The sequence below is a fragment of the Abrus precatorius genome, unplaced genomic scaffold (assembly GCF_003935025.1).
Source record: "Abrus precatorius isolate BTA unplaced genomic scaffold, Abrus_2018 Scaffold8, whole genome shotgun sequence".
NCBI classification, from domain to species: domain Eukaryota; kingdom Viridiplantae; phylum Streptophyta; class Magnoliopsida; order Fabales; family Fabaceae; genus Abrus; species Abrus precatorius.
In genome coordinates, this window is record NW_020874428.1 from 24,153,724 (window position 1) to 24,171,874 (window position 18,151).

Here is an 18,151-nt window from a genome sequence, read left to right on the forward strand (position 1 = left end):
CTTACCTATGACTAGATATATCATATAATGTATACATCGCAGATACACACTACAAGCAAAATGAGCTGGGCAAAGTTTCTTCATGATGAAATTACATTTATAATTAGTAAGTGGGTGTCATATATATACACACAATCTAATGGTTCTTGTAGAACAGATACTAAGTATAGCTACTCCTTTGTTCAATTCAATTAATTATTAATTAAATTCAACACATCAACTTGTTACCAATACATATTCAAATCTTAGTTCGTAATATAGAAATTGGCTCACGAGAGTACTATTCTCTTCCATTCAACACGAGAGAAAAAATCTATTATATGATGAGTTGCTGATATACCTATTTCTTTGTTAGAATTTTCTTGATACGGAGGATCTAATTAATAAAAGCTTATTCAAAGTTGTCCGTGACCGGAGATGATGAAGTAGGGCGTTTCAATTCGTTGATTGGTTTAAAAATCATCACAATATGTTAAACTGATTTTGGTCCCAGAGAAGAGGAAAACAAATTATCACTATATGACATGCCTGTGTAGGTACATGCATGAAAGCTAGTGTGGATATTTTTTCAAAAAAATATATTTAAAAAATATTTTACAATCCAAACCTAACTACATAAAAGCTTATCTTATAGGGTAAGAGCTCTCGCAATTTCACAAGATTATTTCTTAAGGTATATGTGCATTGCAGATAGTTACTTGACACTGGCATGTATTTAAATTTAGGTGTGATATCTATGAATGAGTCATGTGGATGTTTATCTGAAAAAACACCAGTTAAAAAATCAATGAATAATTTATATAATAAAAATTACAATCAAAGTATATTAAAAAAATTAAGCGTTTTTTTTCTAAAACTTTTCACTTTCATGTAATTAGCATTGTCTTTTGTCAATTCAACCCTCCATAAATCAGTCACCATTTACCCTCCCTATGCAACTGATTAAATATAAGACAAACACATTTCTTTAAAACTAAGAAGATGCTGAGCTAATCAATGAATTGAGTCAAACTATACATTTAGAGAGGAGAGACTGATAGAATTATATATGTTATTGAAGTGATAAGGGTATGTGTGTGTATTCACGTGAATGTTTTTATGTTTATTATTGTGTCTAACAAACATTCATAAATTGAACCTTCATATTGGTATCCATAGGGTGCTTTCAAAAGGGCAACTAAACAAGCTACGTCACCCTTATTCAAACAACGTGGAAGCCATATTATTGCCAACTTGGTTGTCACAATTCACAACTATAATATTTTGGCGTGGCGTCAATGATAATTATTGTTTTTATTCCCTCTCCGTAGCTAGGGACCCAAATCAGCTTACCCTTTAGTGATTATTTTGTTTTCCTCAACTAGAGCATAGTGCTGCATTATTAATTAATTTACATTATGTGCTATTAAGCGAGAGAAAATGTATAAATTACGTTGGACGATTATGGATTAAGATAATTTCAATCTTGAGTGCTGTGGGAGCAAGGAAAACTTTTTGCTATGTATTATTTGATGTATGATATTATCAGCCATAGGATGTCGAAAACTCTAATAATGGTAAATCATTTGCTCACATCTACAATTATACAAACCGTATAATTGTATAATTTATGAATGTAATTTTATATTGTTAAATGGATTTAAAAAAATCAATGTTATTTCATCATGTCAATCCTGATTCCTGAATAGGAAAAATTTGACAGAATAGGAGATGACTTCCTTAAAGTGAATAAATAAGAAGAATTTATTTATTTTTTATAAGATAAATTTACTTTTAATATATATATATATATATATATATATATATATATATTTATAAGATCTTGGTGACAATTTTGAAGTCACTTAGTTTTTCGGCCATAGCCGAACAACAATCTGGGCACTTGAACCATTTGGACCCTCGTCAATTTAATTTCAGGAATAAGTCAATATGTGATGTGGCACAGGATTTCTACTGTAAACTGACAAATGACAAAAAATTGTAAAGATTCCTTCTACTACACTTCCTTTTCTATCTCTTTTCCATAGTTAATAGTCCTCACATTTGAGTTAGTGACGTATAAACCAAACTTTGACAACTTGCCTCAAATAAACACTCCTGTGATTGTCCTACATAACAAATCTCACCCTGTGTTGTTTTCAATCATGTTCCAATCAGTAAAGACAAATTATGTAGGGGAAAAAATGCCCATTTTGAATTGGCAGTAGCTTTTCTACCAAAAATGATGACATTGTTTTCTTTGCTTGGTTATCATCAGTTTTTAGTTGGAAGATATATTTAAAATAAAAAATGTACACATGCACACCATATATCAAATGAGAAAAAAATATTTTTTTTTAAACATGAACAAGAGAAATAAATCTCAATCATTTAAAATATAAAGATTATATAATAAGTTAAAAAAAATACATGACTTTAATCAAGTTATAATATTGAGTATTTATGTATAAATGTAAAATCATATTTACTCTTCTTATTCTGTTATAAAATAACTTTTTTTATTAGAAATATACATAGTATATATGGGAAATGCATTAAATATTTTTTTTATGTAAGAGTAAAAGAGGTAAATCTTAATCACTAAATCTAATTAGAAAGTATTAAAATATTAAGTGATGTGGTATTTTAAAATAATCATGCAATTATTAAATAATTTTTAATTTTAATCATTCATATATAATTATACAATTAATATATTGTTATTATATGAAAAATAATAACAATATTATTAAAAAATTTAAAAGTCAATATTAAAAAATAAGTGTATTATTTTTAAGTGGTTTTACCACTACTAATATGATTATGTTATTTATATTTAAATTTATGGTTGTTATTACAATCTTAAAATAAAATTATTTGCATTATATATGTCCCTTACATAATACTTATGAGTGTAATCATACATGATAGTATATTATACATGAAAACTCTCCCTGCGCTCACAAGGAAGAAATTACTCAAGTGTATTCACCTTCACTTATTGTATAAAATGAGAAGAATGGACATAGCTTTAGATTTTATTTAAATAAAAAAAACTTAAAAAATACATATATGCACATGATTCATTTTAATAGTTATGTATTTATTAACTAACTTTTAATTATGTAAATTTATATATAATTATATCATATAAATTTATAATTTTTATGAGAATTATTTTCTTTTTTATTAAGTCACATTATTTTTCTTTAATTGAGCATTTAATTTTTTTATTATGATTTTTTCTTCCAAATATTGTTACTTAATTTTAAATTGAATTTGATGTAAATTTTAAATATCAATATATTACATTAAATTAAAGATATTTTCAATATAAAGTGAATTTAAAAATATAGTCAATTTAATTAATTCTAGTATAAATCTTGATGCTCCATAATATGATTTGCATTTAAATAATTTATTTTTTGATTTTTAATTTAAAAATGTTTCTTATTTGTTTGTATTTAATATAATGCAATAATTATTATATTTAACTTATTTTATTTATATGCTTTATGTTTAAATGTATAAATATTTTGTATAATGCATGATCTTTTTAATTTTTTGTTTAAATATAAACGTTTAGAACAATTTTTTAATAACTATGTAACCTTTACTCTCACTAGTCCAAATTTCTAGTTTTATCGGGTAACCACCAATTTGAATACATAAAGTTACAACCACAATACCTAAAAGGTCCTAATTCCTAAACAAAGCTAGGACCAGGTGCTGGGGTAATATGGCAAGTAAATGTTTTATTCCATTTCTAAATATTACAATTAAATAAAGCAATGGGTACCCAAAAGAAAGAGGAAAAAAAGTAAGAGAGAATTAAATAACACAATCCATTAATTTATTTGATCATAAATTAATAAATATCTATTGTAGTTGAATGTGATTGATACTATGATGATATTACAGCAGAACTAGCAAGAGGGGCTTGCAACCCTCACACGCTGTATGCCATTATAAATACACACAACTCTCACTGTCTCAGTCTCATTATGTGCAGCTCTTTCATTTGTGTTCTACTATTAACTTCCTCTGTTTCAGGTCCCTGTTTTTATCCTTTCAAACACTTTTCTTTTCAGGTTACCCAGTTTTCAAGTATATATACATATATATAAAAAAATGGGTGGGAATTCCCCATGTGCCTCATGCAAGCTTCTGAGACGCCGATGCACAAAAGATTGCACCTTTGCTCCTTATTTCCCTCCTGATGAACCACAAAAATTTGCCATAGTTCATAAAGTTTTCGGAGCCAGTAATGTTAGCAAAATGTTGCAGGTTTATATCTCTTACTTTTTTATTTGATTCCTTTTGATGATACCCTTTTGTAGTTGGTTAGTTGATCCATAATCTTGAGAATCAAGGATGTAAAAAGAGAACCTTTTAGATTTGATGTTAGAGAGGTTTTGTCTTTTGAAATTTTTCTTAATGGTTGTTTTTTATTTAATGATTCAGGAACTTCCAGTTCATCAGAGAGCAGATGCAGTGAGCAGTTTAGTGTATGAAGCAAATGCTAGAGCTCGGGACCCTGTGTATGGTTGTGTTGGAGCCATTTCCTACTTACAAAATCAAGTTTCTGAACTTCAAATGCAACTTGCAGTTGCTCAAGCAGAAATCCTCTGCATACAAATGCGAAATGAGCAAGTGATTCCAGTCCCAGAAATCGATTCAGATCAGAAATCTAATATTCTTCAAAATGACCTCTCTCAATACTTTAATTTTGGCGCATCTAGTAATGTAATTTATGACTCCCAGAGTATTTTTGGACATGAGATGATTTCTTGAATGAAATTTGATCCGTAAATGCAAGTTTTTTTTTTAATTAACATTTCTATAACTTTGTGTCAATAATATAAAACTAAATATATTAATAATATTAAATAGAATAAAATTTAATAAAAATATAATTAATTAGTTTTTTTAACATATTATTGAATTTATGTTAAAAAAAAGTTCTTTTTCATTTGGAAAGAGAAGAAACATAAGGAGGACACTTCTAAGGTCAACTCTTGCATGTGATTAAATGTACAAGTGGAGTAATATTTGTGTTTTGAATCGGTATCTTGTAAAATTCATTATTAAAGTGTCTGCATTAATGGAGCCGTCCGTTTAAAAAATGACAAACATTCTTAAAAATATATAAAATACTTAGAAAGAAAACTTGCAACATCGAAATATTTTGTTTTTCTCATTAAAAGTAACCATTCTACCAGAAAAAAAAAATCCTTATTTCTTTGTGTTTTTCATAAGATCCTTAAAAGCTGTGATTGTTTTTTCTATTTCTGGTATTTATGTTTTCAATATTGGATTGCATAGTTGTTAGTTTTTGCTTTCGAACAACGTGCTCTTTTCCCTTGTACTTGCTTTTAGCCTTTTACCTCCCTTTTTCCAACCTTGTCTTGATAAATTCTACAAAATATCTCTAAATACAAATAACATAAATTAATAATATAGTTTAGTATTTAAGGTTACTTTAAATCTTAATAAATAAATAAATAAATTACACAATGTATATATATTATTTTAATATCAATTGCTAAAATTATATTTATTTTATTTTATTTATGTGATAACCGTAAATTTATATTTAAATACTCAAAATCACAACTTAAGTATTCAGTAAAGTAATTTTCTTACATTAAAACAATTATTACAATTCAATATTTTTTAATTTTCATTAACTAATTCATAGAGAAATGTATTCATGCTTATGATTTTAAAAATATCATAATATTTATTAAATAATTAATATTTTAAATTGTAATATACTATTTGTAAATCTTATTATATGTAATTACTATTATACATTTTAAGAAAAATATTATTGTAATATTTACTTAATTTAATTATTGAATGTCTCACCAATAATATAATTTCATTTTATATGTAAAAATTATTATAAATATCTACAAGATATATGTTGGATAAAAAAATTATATAGTATATATATATATATATATATATATATATATATATAATAGGATAATTTTTTCAAAATTGAAAATTTGTAATTTGTATCAATTTATTTTACTTAATAAAATTTGTGTTATAATGAAAAAACTAAAAATATTAAACATATAATGTGATGATGATATAAAATATTTATTTCAAAATAATCAATAATTATGTTATATTATTAGTATTATTTAAACTTGTTTTAATAATAAATATTATGACTATCAATGATATAAATATTTTTATTATAAATGTTTTATCTGATATTTATTAGATTTTTACAATAAATATATTTCTATTAAATTATAAAAATACAATTCAACACATTATTATTATTATTATTAATTTTAGGATTTATATTTTATTTAAAAGAGTTTATAAATAATTTATTTTAACTTATTTCAATGAAATATTTATATAAATATCAAAATTAGTTATATCTAAGCATATTCGATTAAGCTTTGTAGTTAAAATTATACTATAAGTCATTATTTAAAAAAAATATTAAGTAAATATTTAATTAAATTATGCATACAAATGTTGTAATAAAAATTTTAATTAAAACTGCATAAAACATAAAATTATTTATTTTTAACATGAAATAAAAAATATAATTAATAAAACAAACACCAACAGAATAAATAAATTGTTAAGGTATAATACAAGAGTGTTAATTATAATACAAATAATATATATAAAAAATACGCTCATTGCTTATCTCGTAATGAAAAATTTATATCATAATTTTAAAATTCTTATTATAAATAAAATTGAAGTGATTAATTTTAGTTCTGTCATGGATAAAGTTTATTACTAATTTTATATCTTATACTTCAAATGTAAGAAAAAAAAATATAATTTTCACAAAAATAAAAAATACTTTTATATTTTAAAAAAATATTTATTTAACATTCATTTTAAAGCAATTAAAACATTCCTTTAACAATTTAACTTATGCATTAAATGCACTCGATAAAAAAATTTAATTTGATTAAATTTTATAAAAAATAATTTTAATACACTATTATTATAAAAAAAATTAAATTATCAATTAATTAAAATAATATTTGTAAGAATTTTTATAAAAATTATATATTATTACTTATATGAAATTTTATAATTACATTATATTGTAAATTTTTTTTACACTATAAATGTGCTTTTAATAATTTTTTATTAAAAATTTTATCAATTAAATTGATTGATTCAATATTTTATAAAAATTATTAGTATAAGTTCTAAATTTCACATTAACAAATTATATATATATATATATATATATATATATTTATTTATATAAGAAAGCAAATTAAAGAAAAATTTCTTTTAACTATAAAATCAAAATTAATAGACTAAAATATATTTAAAATCATTTATGTATAATTATATAACTAAAATTAATATTTTATCTATTACATTTTCTTTGTAAACTTACTAATTATAGGCTCGTTTCCTAATGAAAAAAAAAATCTAAAATAAAATAATGAAGCATAACTCATACGCGGCAGGTTCACTGGTCTCTTTCGTAGAAGAAAAAAAATTAAATAGGAATACGTATAGTTGTATATGTATGTGCACACGACACTATATTGAACTACAAAAATATTAAATTTAAACCTTACCTCAAAGTTCCGATTAAACAGTTCTCCTCAGGACGTATGTGAATAAATAATTTAACTAAATATTTATTTAATAAATTATAAAAAAAAGTTTGCATTATAAATTTGACAATAAAATTTATGATTTTTTAATTTTAATTTTAAAAGTTAAGTTTAAATATCTAAAATAATAATAATTTATTCAAAAATATAATATTTATTATATATTTAAAGAAATAAATAATTTTTAATAACACCGTATCATTTCTAATTGCTTATCCTCAACTATGAAAATTTAGATTAATATTTTTCATAATAATAATAAATTATTTTTATAATATTTCGAGCACACTTTTAATACATCAAGGAAAACAATTTTTAATGTAAAAGTAAAAAATATAAATCTTATAATGAAATTTTAATATTAGAAAAAAGTTTATTTTATTCCATGTATATTTAGTTATATATAATTTAGATTTTTACTTTTAAAAGTATACAGGATATTGTATACTTTTGAAAGTTATTTAGTTATCTAATTTTTCTAATTTTTTAAAAAAACATTTGTTTTATACATTGTTTTTTAAAAAAGTCAAAGTTTAAATTGGATATAACTAAATATGTTAGGCAGTAAAATGAATTTTTTCCTTAATATTAAATTATATAATATTTTAAAAGAATCATAAATTATTAAATAAATTTTAATTTTAAAAATAATTATATAAAAAAGATTTACTATTTAAATCATAAGTATTTTTAATTAAAAAACTATTATTAAAAACAAAGCTAATTTAAATCATGTATTAGCATGAGATAGCTATTATCTTGTTAATTCACATTTACACATTCTACACTTGTCTTAACAACAATCCTTTCCCCTGTATTCTTCAATCCTCACAAAGTTTCCTTTGTCTCTCTTCTAGTCATGTTACTTTTCAGCCATAACATGTGCTTTTTCCGAAACTTCACACATATTCTATCCTTTTCGCTTTCACTTTCATGTCTCAGTCGTCCATTACCTTACAGATTACAATCTTCTGATCTTAATATAAAACGTTAAAATCAGCCGCAGCTGAACTCATTCATTTGGGTCAATTTCTTCTAGCTTGGTTCACGCGTGGAGGGGATTGTGCAAAAAAGTGCTCAGTTTATGGGATGTGCACTTACATTACATAGAGACAAATTTTTCTAAATTCATCTCTCCAAACAAATTTGTGTCGAAGTCAGACATTAGTTAATTTAAATGCTAACGATAGAAACCAGAAACGTCAAAAGGGGTAACAACCGGCTGTTGGTTGTTTAAATAATGGAAAAACAAAACTCGAAAGCATAATGACTTCGTTCGTCCCTACCGAACCTTGGCTTTGTACATTGTTGTCTGTATGTAGCCGTATATCTCCTATCCTTCCATTGTCATTGCTTTTGAAAAATTTATACTATTGTCATCGCTTTAGTTTTTGCTACAACTATGTACATATATTATTATTATTTATGATAACACCGTAACAATCATTACAATTATAGGCATTGTTATTATCATAATCATTATTATTTTTATTGTCGTCATTATAACTATTATTCTTATCACAAATTTATCGTTGTTATTATTGTTTTTTCCTTAATCTTTTCCGCTTTACTTATTTGTGCTTAAAAGATTGAACGGAAAACACGTGGAAAATTTCTTGCATTTTAAAGTAAAATGGTAGTTGAGTGGGTTTGATTATCTAAAACAGTAAACTAATACATTAATTAAAAGTAATTTTAAACTTACACTCATTTATATGTCACGTAATTAAAAGTATAAATTACTACTAACTTTTTTATCGCTTCTCCCATTTGATTTTTTTTTTCTTATAATCTAAGATTCTCTGATAATCTTACCTCAAGATTCATGGCATATTGCACGAATAAAAACAAATGTGAAAGTTCATGAATTTATGTACTACGTGCAATGACTTCCAAGATTTGTTAATTTCTTAGAATATAATGCTCAACTTTACTTTACCGTACCATTTAGGTGAACCTGTTACCACAATGAACACCAGAAATCACTGGTACACTGGAAAGCTGTCAAGAACTTTTATATTCCAAGAGCTGAAGATAAAAAAGAAAGGAAGAGAGAAATCGAACTACTAAAGAAAAAGAATATCCATGATTCAATGATTGAGCTAGTGATTACAACAAATGATTTTGGCTGAAACACGTTATGCGCCAACAGTTTTAAACTAAACTCTGTCTGTCCATACATAAAATGATGTGGTGGAAAATTGCTTGAATGCAAACATGAAAAGGCTCTTGTATTTGACTTGTTTTGTTTTGTTTCTTTTAATTTGAAAATATGGGCTTAAGAAGGACAACATTGTAGGGAGTTAGATGCTCAATGATATATGATAGCAGTTGAATAGAACATTAATAACAAGTTAAAATACATTACATGACAAATATCTATCAATATGAAATTCTGCTCTTTTTTGTGGTGACAGAGAAAGTGATAGTGGGAACCACATTTATATTTTGAGGGCTCGAGGACAATACTTCCAAAAGAAGTTTTGTTTTGGAATGATGCCACTAACCCACCTCTTCAGTCCCTTTCTCTTTTGACTTTGTTTTTTACTCTCACTTATTTTAGTCAAAGTGAGATTTTCTGGCACTTTGCTTCAACACCAACAAATTAACATTATGCACAAAAAAGGTTACATTATATAGAAGAAGAAGCTATGCATATATATATTAATTATTTTTGCACGCCGCCATGTGTATATGAACAAAACCATTTTGATGTAAATTCAAATGTTTAAAATTGTGCAGCTTGGAGCATTGAACCTTAACACCTACTGCTTTCTAGTCTAAAGAAAACCATTGTTAATTCAGTCCCCTTATTTTAGAGGCGAGGCATTTACTATGTTAGACAAAATTGAAAGTTATAGGATACTAGTATTTTATAACTAAAAAATGCACTTCACTTTACTAGATCTACAAATGAATAAAATAAGCAAGCACTTGGATTGACAGTTTCATTGGATCTGAATGATCTCAACGACTTATTGTACCCCGTTATTTGTAAAGAAATTATGAACTTAGGAAGCAGCAAATTATCCTAAGCTTTATTCTGCATGGTAGCATAAGCATGGCATGTAATGCCAAATCCAAATATAAGATACATACTTCCTTAATAAGAGGACTAATACATTCTAAATGACAATTTAGAGACCTTTTACTTCCAATTGATAATATGGAGACTCGCCTAGGTTCTGATTTGTCCCATCAAATCCGCAGAGTTGTATAATGAATTTTAGACTAGAAGTGCTAGGAGGAACTTCGAGCTCAGAAACATAAAAACAGTTTACTTGTGCTACTCCAAGATACTCCTTCACAAGTTTTACTGTGGTGTTTGGATTACCATCTGCTAGTTTTGGTAGGTTCTCCACATACACATTATAGTGTGGGAATACAAAATTCTTTCCTTCTTTCAGTTTCCAAGAAATTTTAACACTAAGGATCCTTGAACCCTGAGGACCTGATTTCCAATTGATGTATTCACCATTGACTAGCCAGGAAGTGGAAACAGGAAAATCTGGCTGGTAGTTAGATGTTTTGACTGTGATATGACCAAGAACAGCAAAATAATCAGTTGGAGAAGCCACAGTATGATCAGGACCTAATGGTCTGGATTTCTGTCTCAGTTCATTGGATGGAGCATTTGGCCTTTGGCACAAAGCATGGATTTCTGTCAAAATGTATCCATTCATTTCAATTGTACCTTCATGGATAACCCATCCTGGGGCATTTCCTTTGTGTTCAGTTGTTGGGATTACTTTGCTAAATTTGCTTGACAGATTATCCATTCCCTGGGATGTGAGTAGTATAGACATTGCTTTATTGATAGTGGAAGTGAACTCAAGTACTAATCCCAAGGAAGAATTGCTATCAGATTTCACCTGCATTTGTCATGGACTTCCGATGTCAACTATATTTATAAAAAAATGGCTCTGATAGGAATACAAGTCGTATATAGAGATTTTGGGGGAACTAGTCTGAATGTGCATGAATAGCATTATACCAGTGGTCAAGGAAATATACCCCATTTCCCTTCCTTCAAACTGATTCAGCTCCCTAAGAAAGAGATAAACTATATGATTGATGTGAAGTTTTTTCAGCAATTTTAACAGAGGTGATAACTTACAGAATAAATGAAGTGAATAGGCAACTCGCTTAAAATAAATTCCCCTTGAAAGATTCTTCTCTTGAAGTAAATATCCCTTTCAAGGGATCCTTTGAATGTAATGTTTCCCCCTCCACTATATGATGCTTCCTTCAAGCTACATATTGTAAGCAAGACAATAAATACTCGAGATGCTATCAGAACTAGTTCTGAAATGCAGTAATTTAACTTGATTTAAAAGTTGAAATGAAAGGAGGCATACAAAATCACAAACAGGTAGCAGAATATGAGAAAAGAATGCTTCTTGCATTGAATATTGAATGACAACAACGAAAAGGAGACAATTCTCCTCCATGCAGTTAAAGAATATTGAATGCTTCAGTTAAAGAAAATAATAAACATTGAATATTATATCACTTACTCTACAAGAAGTTGAACAGAATTTGTAGAATCAGCAAACTCAAGGAGTGGCTGCACACAAAAATGTGAGTTAGGTTATAGTCAAATTCTTAAAATAAATAGTTATAATAGTATAACGAATGAAGGGATCATGATTAACTAATCTATGATATACTGTATAGTTATGACTAAAGGAAAACAAGTTTGTCATTCAATCATCCATTTCAAAAGTAAAATTGACAATGAACTTCAAGATTTGGGGTAGATAAGTGTTCTCAAATGATCACAATATTTCACTTGTCATTCCAGATTAGCTTTATTATAGATGATGCTACTTAAAACAGCCCTTAATCTCAGCAATGACAAAGAAGAATTCAAAAGATGGTGCATACATGAATCTTTTCTAGTTCTCCGATCTATCAATACAGTAAATAATTGAGCCAACAATAAGAGTCTTTATTTGGTGCATACCTGAATGCCTTGGGAAGAAATGTTGCACCAAGTAGCATTTGAAACATTGTCTCCCTCAACTGAAATATGATAACCGCGTCCCTGAAAGTAACAAAGAATGGCCTTATTTGAAAGACAAGAATCCTCAAGTTTCAGCATCTGATCTAATTGTATTGCTTCTCCGTTGCAATTTAGTTACCAAAATAGTATCGGCAAATCATAAAAAGGATGTGAAGCATTTCATATAGATGAATATAATGAACTAGAAGTAAATAATGTCTTGAAACAAAGGGCTCTAAGGCATATGAAGGACATTTTATTCTTAAAATAATTTATAATTCAATCAAATTAAAAAAAAAATCTTATTAAATTCAACCTGATCAAAATTTGTGTAGAATGGTAGTGCTCCAGAAAACTTTCGCAGTATGCCCCATGATTTTTCCACGAGACTCCACCAACTACAATGCCAAATGGATGGCAATGATTATGGCACTAGAGTGAGTAAGACATTCTATTGGTGATCTCTCCACCATTAATATTAAAAGAAAACTTGCAGTTGAAATTGGTACACGCAAGTACGCAACCATAAACCCAGAAGAAAATGCAAGAAAATGTTTCAAATTCTGTAGCAACAATATTTGGAGGAAAAAAATTATGACAAATTTGGATATTCACTTTTGCTTTCACTTCTAGAATTTTTGTGGTCTCTCATTTGCGTTCTTTCTTTGATTACTTTCAAAATAAGTAATAATGCATGAATTTGGTGAACCTTGTGACATATTGTCAACTTGTAGAAAGGCAAAATATTGACAGCTACACATTACCGATTCTGAGCAGTTCCAAAATCTGGTGCTTGTTTACTCTCGTAGACCCATCCAGGAGCAAATATTGCACCGGAGACATCATTTTTTCTTATCACATCAAGAGCAACATTTGTCTGACACATCCATAATAGAGTCAGAAGAACACTAGAAAAAACAGATATTCTACTCAGTTTTATAAAATAAAATATGCATGCTTAATTCATGTTCAAATGACCATTGATCCATTTTATTTTAACACTGGTCGTAACTTTTGCGTTAGATTCACGTTTTTTTCAAGGTGGTTCCAAACACACAAAACATGTATATCACAGAGAACATACATTCCACTGTCCACCACCGTATGTGTTCCTTCCAAATACGTCAATCCCCATGTAAACATCAAACTTTCGATCACCAGCAACAGCAGCAGATTGCTTTGGATAGTCTTCCTACATGGTATTGGTAATAATAAAATTATTTCAACGGAAAATAACAATTGACCAAACAGCAGTATTGCATGAATAGGTCAGTGGAAATTAAGAAGCAATACCTCCCATGAATAATTTGCAAATATCCCATCACAGATATCAAAGAAAGGCTTATTATATTGATTTAGTTGATTTTGATACCATAAATCACCATTAATAGTGACACTGTCATACCTACATGATCAAGAAAAGACATAAAACTCAATTGCTAGAACATTCTATTTCAATAATAATAATAATAATAAATCACAAGAATTGTGTGTCTTATAATATTTACCATATCACTAATGATCCAGGCACTGAAGAATGCATAGTTGATGTCAAGTGGCTGACAAACTCTTTCAAATTAGGAATTTGCCCTGGCTTCATTGTTACCTCCATATTTAACTGCAATTGAGGGTTACTATTTGAATCATTGAAAAAAAATGCAATGCTGCAAGGTATTACAGGATTGATTATGTTTCTTAGGATAAATATGCATGATGGTCCTAATATGATTCTCTTCATAATATTAATGTCGTTGAGAACGTCTGCCAAATTTCTAAGCTATGTAGTATGTACGCATAAGTGGCCACTCACAAGACTGCTAATGAAACACTTCTCTCTTAAAAAGAAAAAGATTGAGTTATTACAAGTTTTAGTTACAGCATTAGCACTAAATTTTCCTAGTGTAATCTTAAGAATATTATTATCCACGTTTCATTCTTTCAAATTTATTTTCTTTTCTGTTTTTGGAAGTATTAAGGCAACAACACACACTCTTGATCATGGGACTTCACTTTAAGAGCCCAATTTAATAGATGCTACATTCACCATTCTAGAAGAATAAATGTGGCATCATGTGAGCATGTGGTGCATTTGCCCCTTTGCTAGTGGAGGTTAATAGTTCATCCATTATATCAGAAAAATGTTTTGTAGACACCCTTAGAGTGTCTATTCCTTGACAGAGAAGAACAAAAGAGAGAAGTGATAGATAGTATATGTAATAAGAAGAGAGAGAAAGAGGAATGAGGAGCGTTAAACATGTATTGGGGCTGTTTGAGGGGTGTATATTCTATTGTCATTTTTATGTAATTGATTTTTTTTCTAAAATACCTTTATTAATAATATAGTTATAAGAAAGAAAAAATAATTTAAATAGGAGTAACAATAAACACTTTAGAGTGATAATAAACTTATTTCTATTTGAGTATTTATAAATCAAAGTTAATTCTAAAAGAAATAATAATAATGAATGTGAATGGAAATAAATTATTAGATGAGATAAACATTTAATAGATATTTATATAAAGGTTAAATGAATAGTTAGTCATTAAATCATCTAAGAAATTGTAAATAAATTATCATACTTTAACAGGATATAAAGTATTACGTCCAACTTTGATTTTTAAATTCAAGAACCTAATTTAAAATTTATAAAATAATCCAGGGACTAAGAGGTTAATTAAACCTTGTATGAACTCTTACCAGCCACCCGTCAAAGCCTAGATTAGAAGCAAGCTCTGCCAAATGTTTTGCATACATTTACGCAGAGTCCTTTGATGAAAGCAGTTCATCACAAACAGTGATTCCTTCATCCCCTTCAGTGATAAAAGTCCCCAGCACCTAAGAGATTAAGGGTACAATTACAAATTTACACAAAAGAAAGTTCAAGTTAAAAGATCCTGCAGCGATTCAATTTGAAACTAGTTATAATATGGGTGATGCAATGGAATTATCTGCTTGTCCTAATTAAACATTGAGCAATCAAAAATTAATGTTACAAAAATCTCCGAGTGAGAAAAATCATGAGCTTTGCCATAAAACATTAGAAAATAAGTTAAACTAAAACCAACGGTAGAAGCTTATGATTGACCTTAAACAACCGATACCGGTTAAAGCAAAGAGGAAACAACTTGTCACGTTTTAAAATCTTACAAGTGTAATTGGTAATATGGTTAACAAGGCCTTTTAAATAAAAATGATTTATATAGGAATCAAATAGACACGTATAACTGACAATATATATTTCCTTAAACATTTGCTATAAATAATTATACATTGATACCCTTAGTGGAGAGTAGAGAGAGATATGAAACAGAAGAAAAAAGGAAGATAAAGTGAAAAAAATGTAATAATGTAATAGAAGAAGAAAAAAGAGACAAAGACAAGAGGAAAATAAAGAAGAAAAGTAGGTATCAAAATATACGAATCAAGTAAAAACATAAAAAGAAAACCAATCAGAAATAAGTTAATAGTCCACAGGATAATTCAAACCGCCTTAGCTTCTGCGCAACAATTCTTGCTACAAAGATCGTTAGTGTAAACAAAATTCTCATCAACCTCACCAAATTCAAGATTGACATAAAACCATCACAACAAAATATAAAACAGAGTGAAAAAGGGAAAATATTGTATATGCAATTAGTAGTACCTTAACCCCATGACGATGAGCCGTATTAGTCCAACAAGGAGGAGGGAGTGTGACAAGATTGTGAGAAAAGTAGACAAACACATCTATCAAATACCAATGCCATATGGCATAGGCATCAGCATTAGGGCCTCCTTGGACCCACTTATCATCCAAATACCCCCCAGCCATATCATGGCACACTAATAATCTACTACGATTAGGCAATGATGGAGAAGATCCACTTTGAATGGGAACCGAAGCTTTGTTAAAAGGGTAGTGAAAGGACTCAAAATAGGACCTTGACTCCAGCTCCTTGAGGGTCTTTATTGGATATGAAATGGGCACAGAGGGTTGCTTAGGATCAAACTCGGACTTGGAAATATTGGAGAAAGACATTGTAAATAATATGGTAGATGCTTTGGATTGTTATGTAGAACAAAACAAGTATGTTGCTGACAGTTTAAGGATTGCAAGTTATATAGACTCTCGAAGAAGAGGATCCATACCAAGTTACCCACAGAATACGGCAATAGCAAGTCTTCGTTTGCTCATTGGCGTTGACTTCATGTAAGACTTGCATCGACTTCACGTGGCAAGCGGATGAGATTAATCTACAATAAATTAGATCAAGATATCCTGCACTTTTTTTTTTTAAACTGCATCAATCTCAGCCGTTTATATATATTTTTACTCAAACAAAATATTGAAGGAAAAATATGATTAAGTAAATGAATGGTAAAAAAATGAAAGGCAATGGAGAGAAGGAAAAGGAAGATTTTAAAAGAATTTCTAAAACGGGAGAACTCAATCTAAATTTTTTTTTTTAATTTTAAAAACCCTCAAATAAATCTTTAAAAAAAATCATTTTAGAAAATATTGAGATATAGTTTTGTACCTTGTTTTCTGGTTCCCACTGGCAGCTTACCATGTTTATGCTTTTTCTTTGTTGTAAACTTATCTTTTACATTAAATAGTTTGTCCTTAATTAATGAGGAAGAGATACAAATATTGAGATATAGTTTTGTATAGTTCACAAATTTTGACCGTGCAAGATTCGCTTGAATGAAATTGGCATGTGAGCATGAAAACGGAGCCAAAGTATACGTGCAAATATATCATAGAAAAATAATTTTATTTCAGGCCCCGCGTAAGAGTTGCATGTGATTGTAAGCACAAAGAAGACAAGTGACTAGAAATTATGCTTTGATGAAGAAGACACCATTATAACATTTTAGCTCCGTTTAAATTAGAGTTTATTCAATGGAAACAAGTGTTTAAAGTGCTTAAAATTTAAAACAAACAAATGCTTCATCATGTAAGTAAAATTAATTTTTAAAATATTATCATTAAATAAAATTTATTCGTAACTATTTTTAAAAAAATTAATTTTATTAAAATGTAAATAAAATGAAATGGCTATTTATAAACCCACTTATCTGCAACTGAAATATTTTCGTGGGTTTCGTGTAACAGTATGAAATGGGCCTGAATGGGCCTGCATTGAACCGAAAAACGACATTGCCCTAGTTCATTGGTCAGGAACGGTTTTTTCCTTTTGACCACCTTTTGATATTTTAATTTTATTTTTTAACACTTTTTGGAATAAAATTTACAAAAAAAAAGAAAAAAGTGGTGGAAACAAAATTCAGCCAGATAACTAGCAAGAACTAATGACTGCCGTTGAAAAAAAAAAGGCTTGATTTCAGCATAATTTGAAAACTGATTTGGATTTTTACCTAAAAGTTATTGATTTGATTTGGATTTTTTATTGAATTATTTTTTAAAACTTTTAATTTATTTTTATATGAATTTTAATTTATTTTTAAATTTAGAGTAAGTAGTATTTCAAAAATTAAAATAAATTTATTAAAAAATAAAAAATAGAAAAAGATAATAATTTAAAGAATAAAATTATAAAA

General features: G+C 27.7%; 2 protein-coding genes across 2 annotated transcripts; one reads left to right on the forward strand and one right to left on the reverse strand.

Moving 5' to 3' along the window:
- Positions 1–4,110: 4,110 nt before the first annotated feature.
- On the forward strand, positions 4,111–4,773 carry LOC113847777 (LOB domain-containing protein 12-like). Its single transcript, XM_027477050.1, has 2 exons — positions 4,111–4,266; positions 4,444–4,773. Exons 1-2 carry the CDS (start codon positions 4,111–4,113, stop codon positions 4,771–4,773), a joined length of 486 nt encoding a protein of 161 aa, XP_027332851.1.
- Positions 4,774–10,456: 5,683 nt separating this feature from the next.
- Positions 10,457–16,680, reverse strand: LOC113847698 (cytosolic endo-beta-N-acetylglucosaminidase 1-like). The gene is made up of 11 exons (XM_027476941.1): positions 16,254–16,680; positions 15,308–15,445; positions 14,118–14,227; positions 13,903–14,014; positions 13,694–13,801; positions 13,374–13,486; positions 12,926–13,007; positions 12,571–12,651; positions 12,122–12,171; positions 11,722–11,857; positions 10,457–11,476 (listed from the first exon to the last, which is right to left on the reverse strand). The coding sequence occupies exons 2-11, from the start codon at positions 15,362–15,364 to the stop codon at positions 10,742–10,744; spliced, it is 1,584 nt and encodes a 527-aa protein (XP_027332742.1). The 5' UTR covers positions 15,365–15,445; positions 16,254–16,680; the 3' UTR covers positions 10,457–10,741.
- Positions 16,681–18,151: the final 1,471 nt, after the last annotated feature.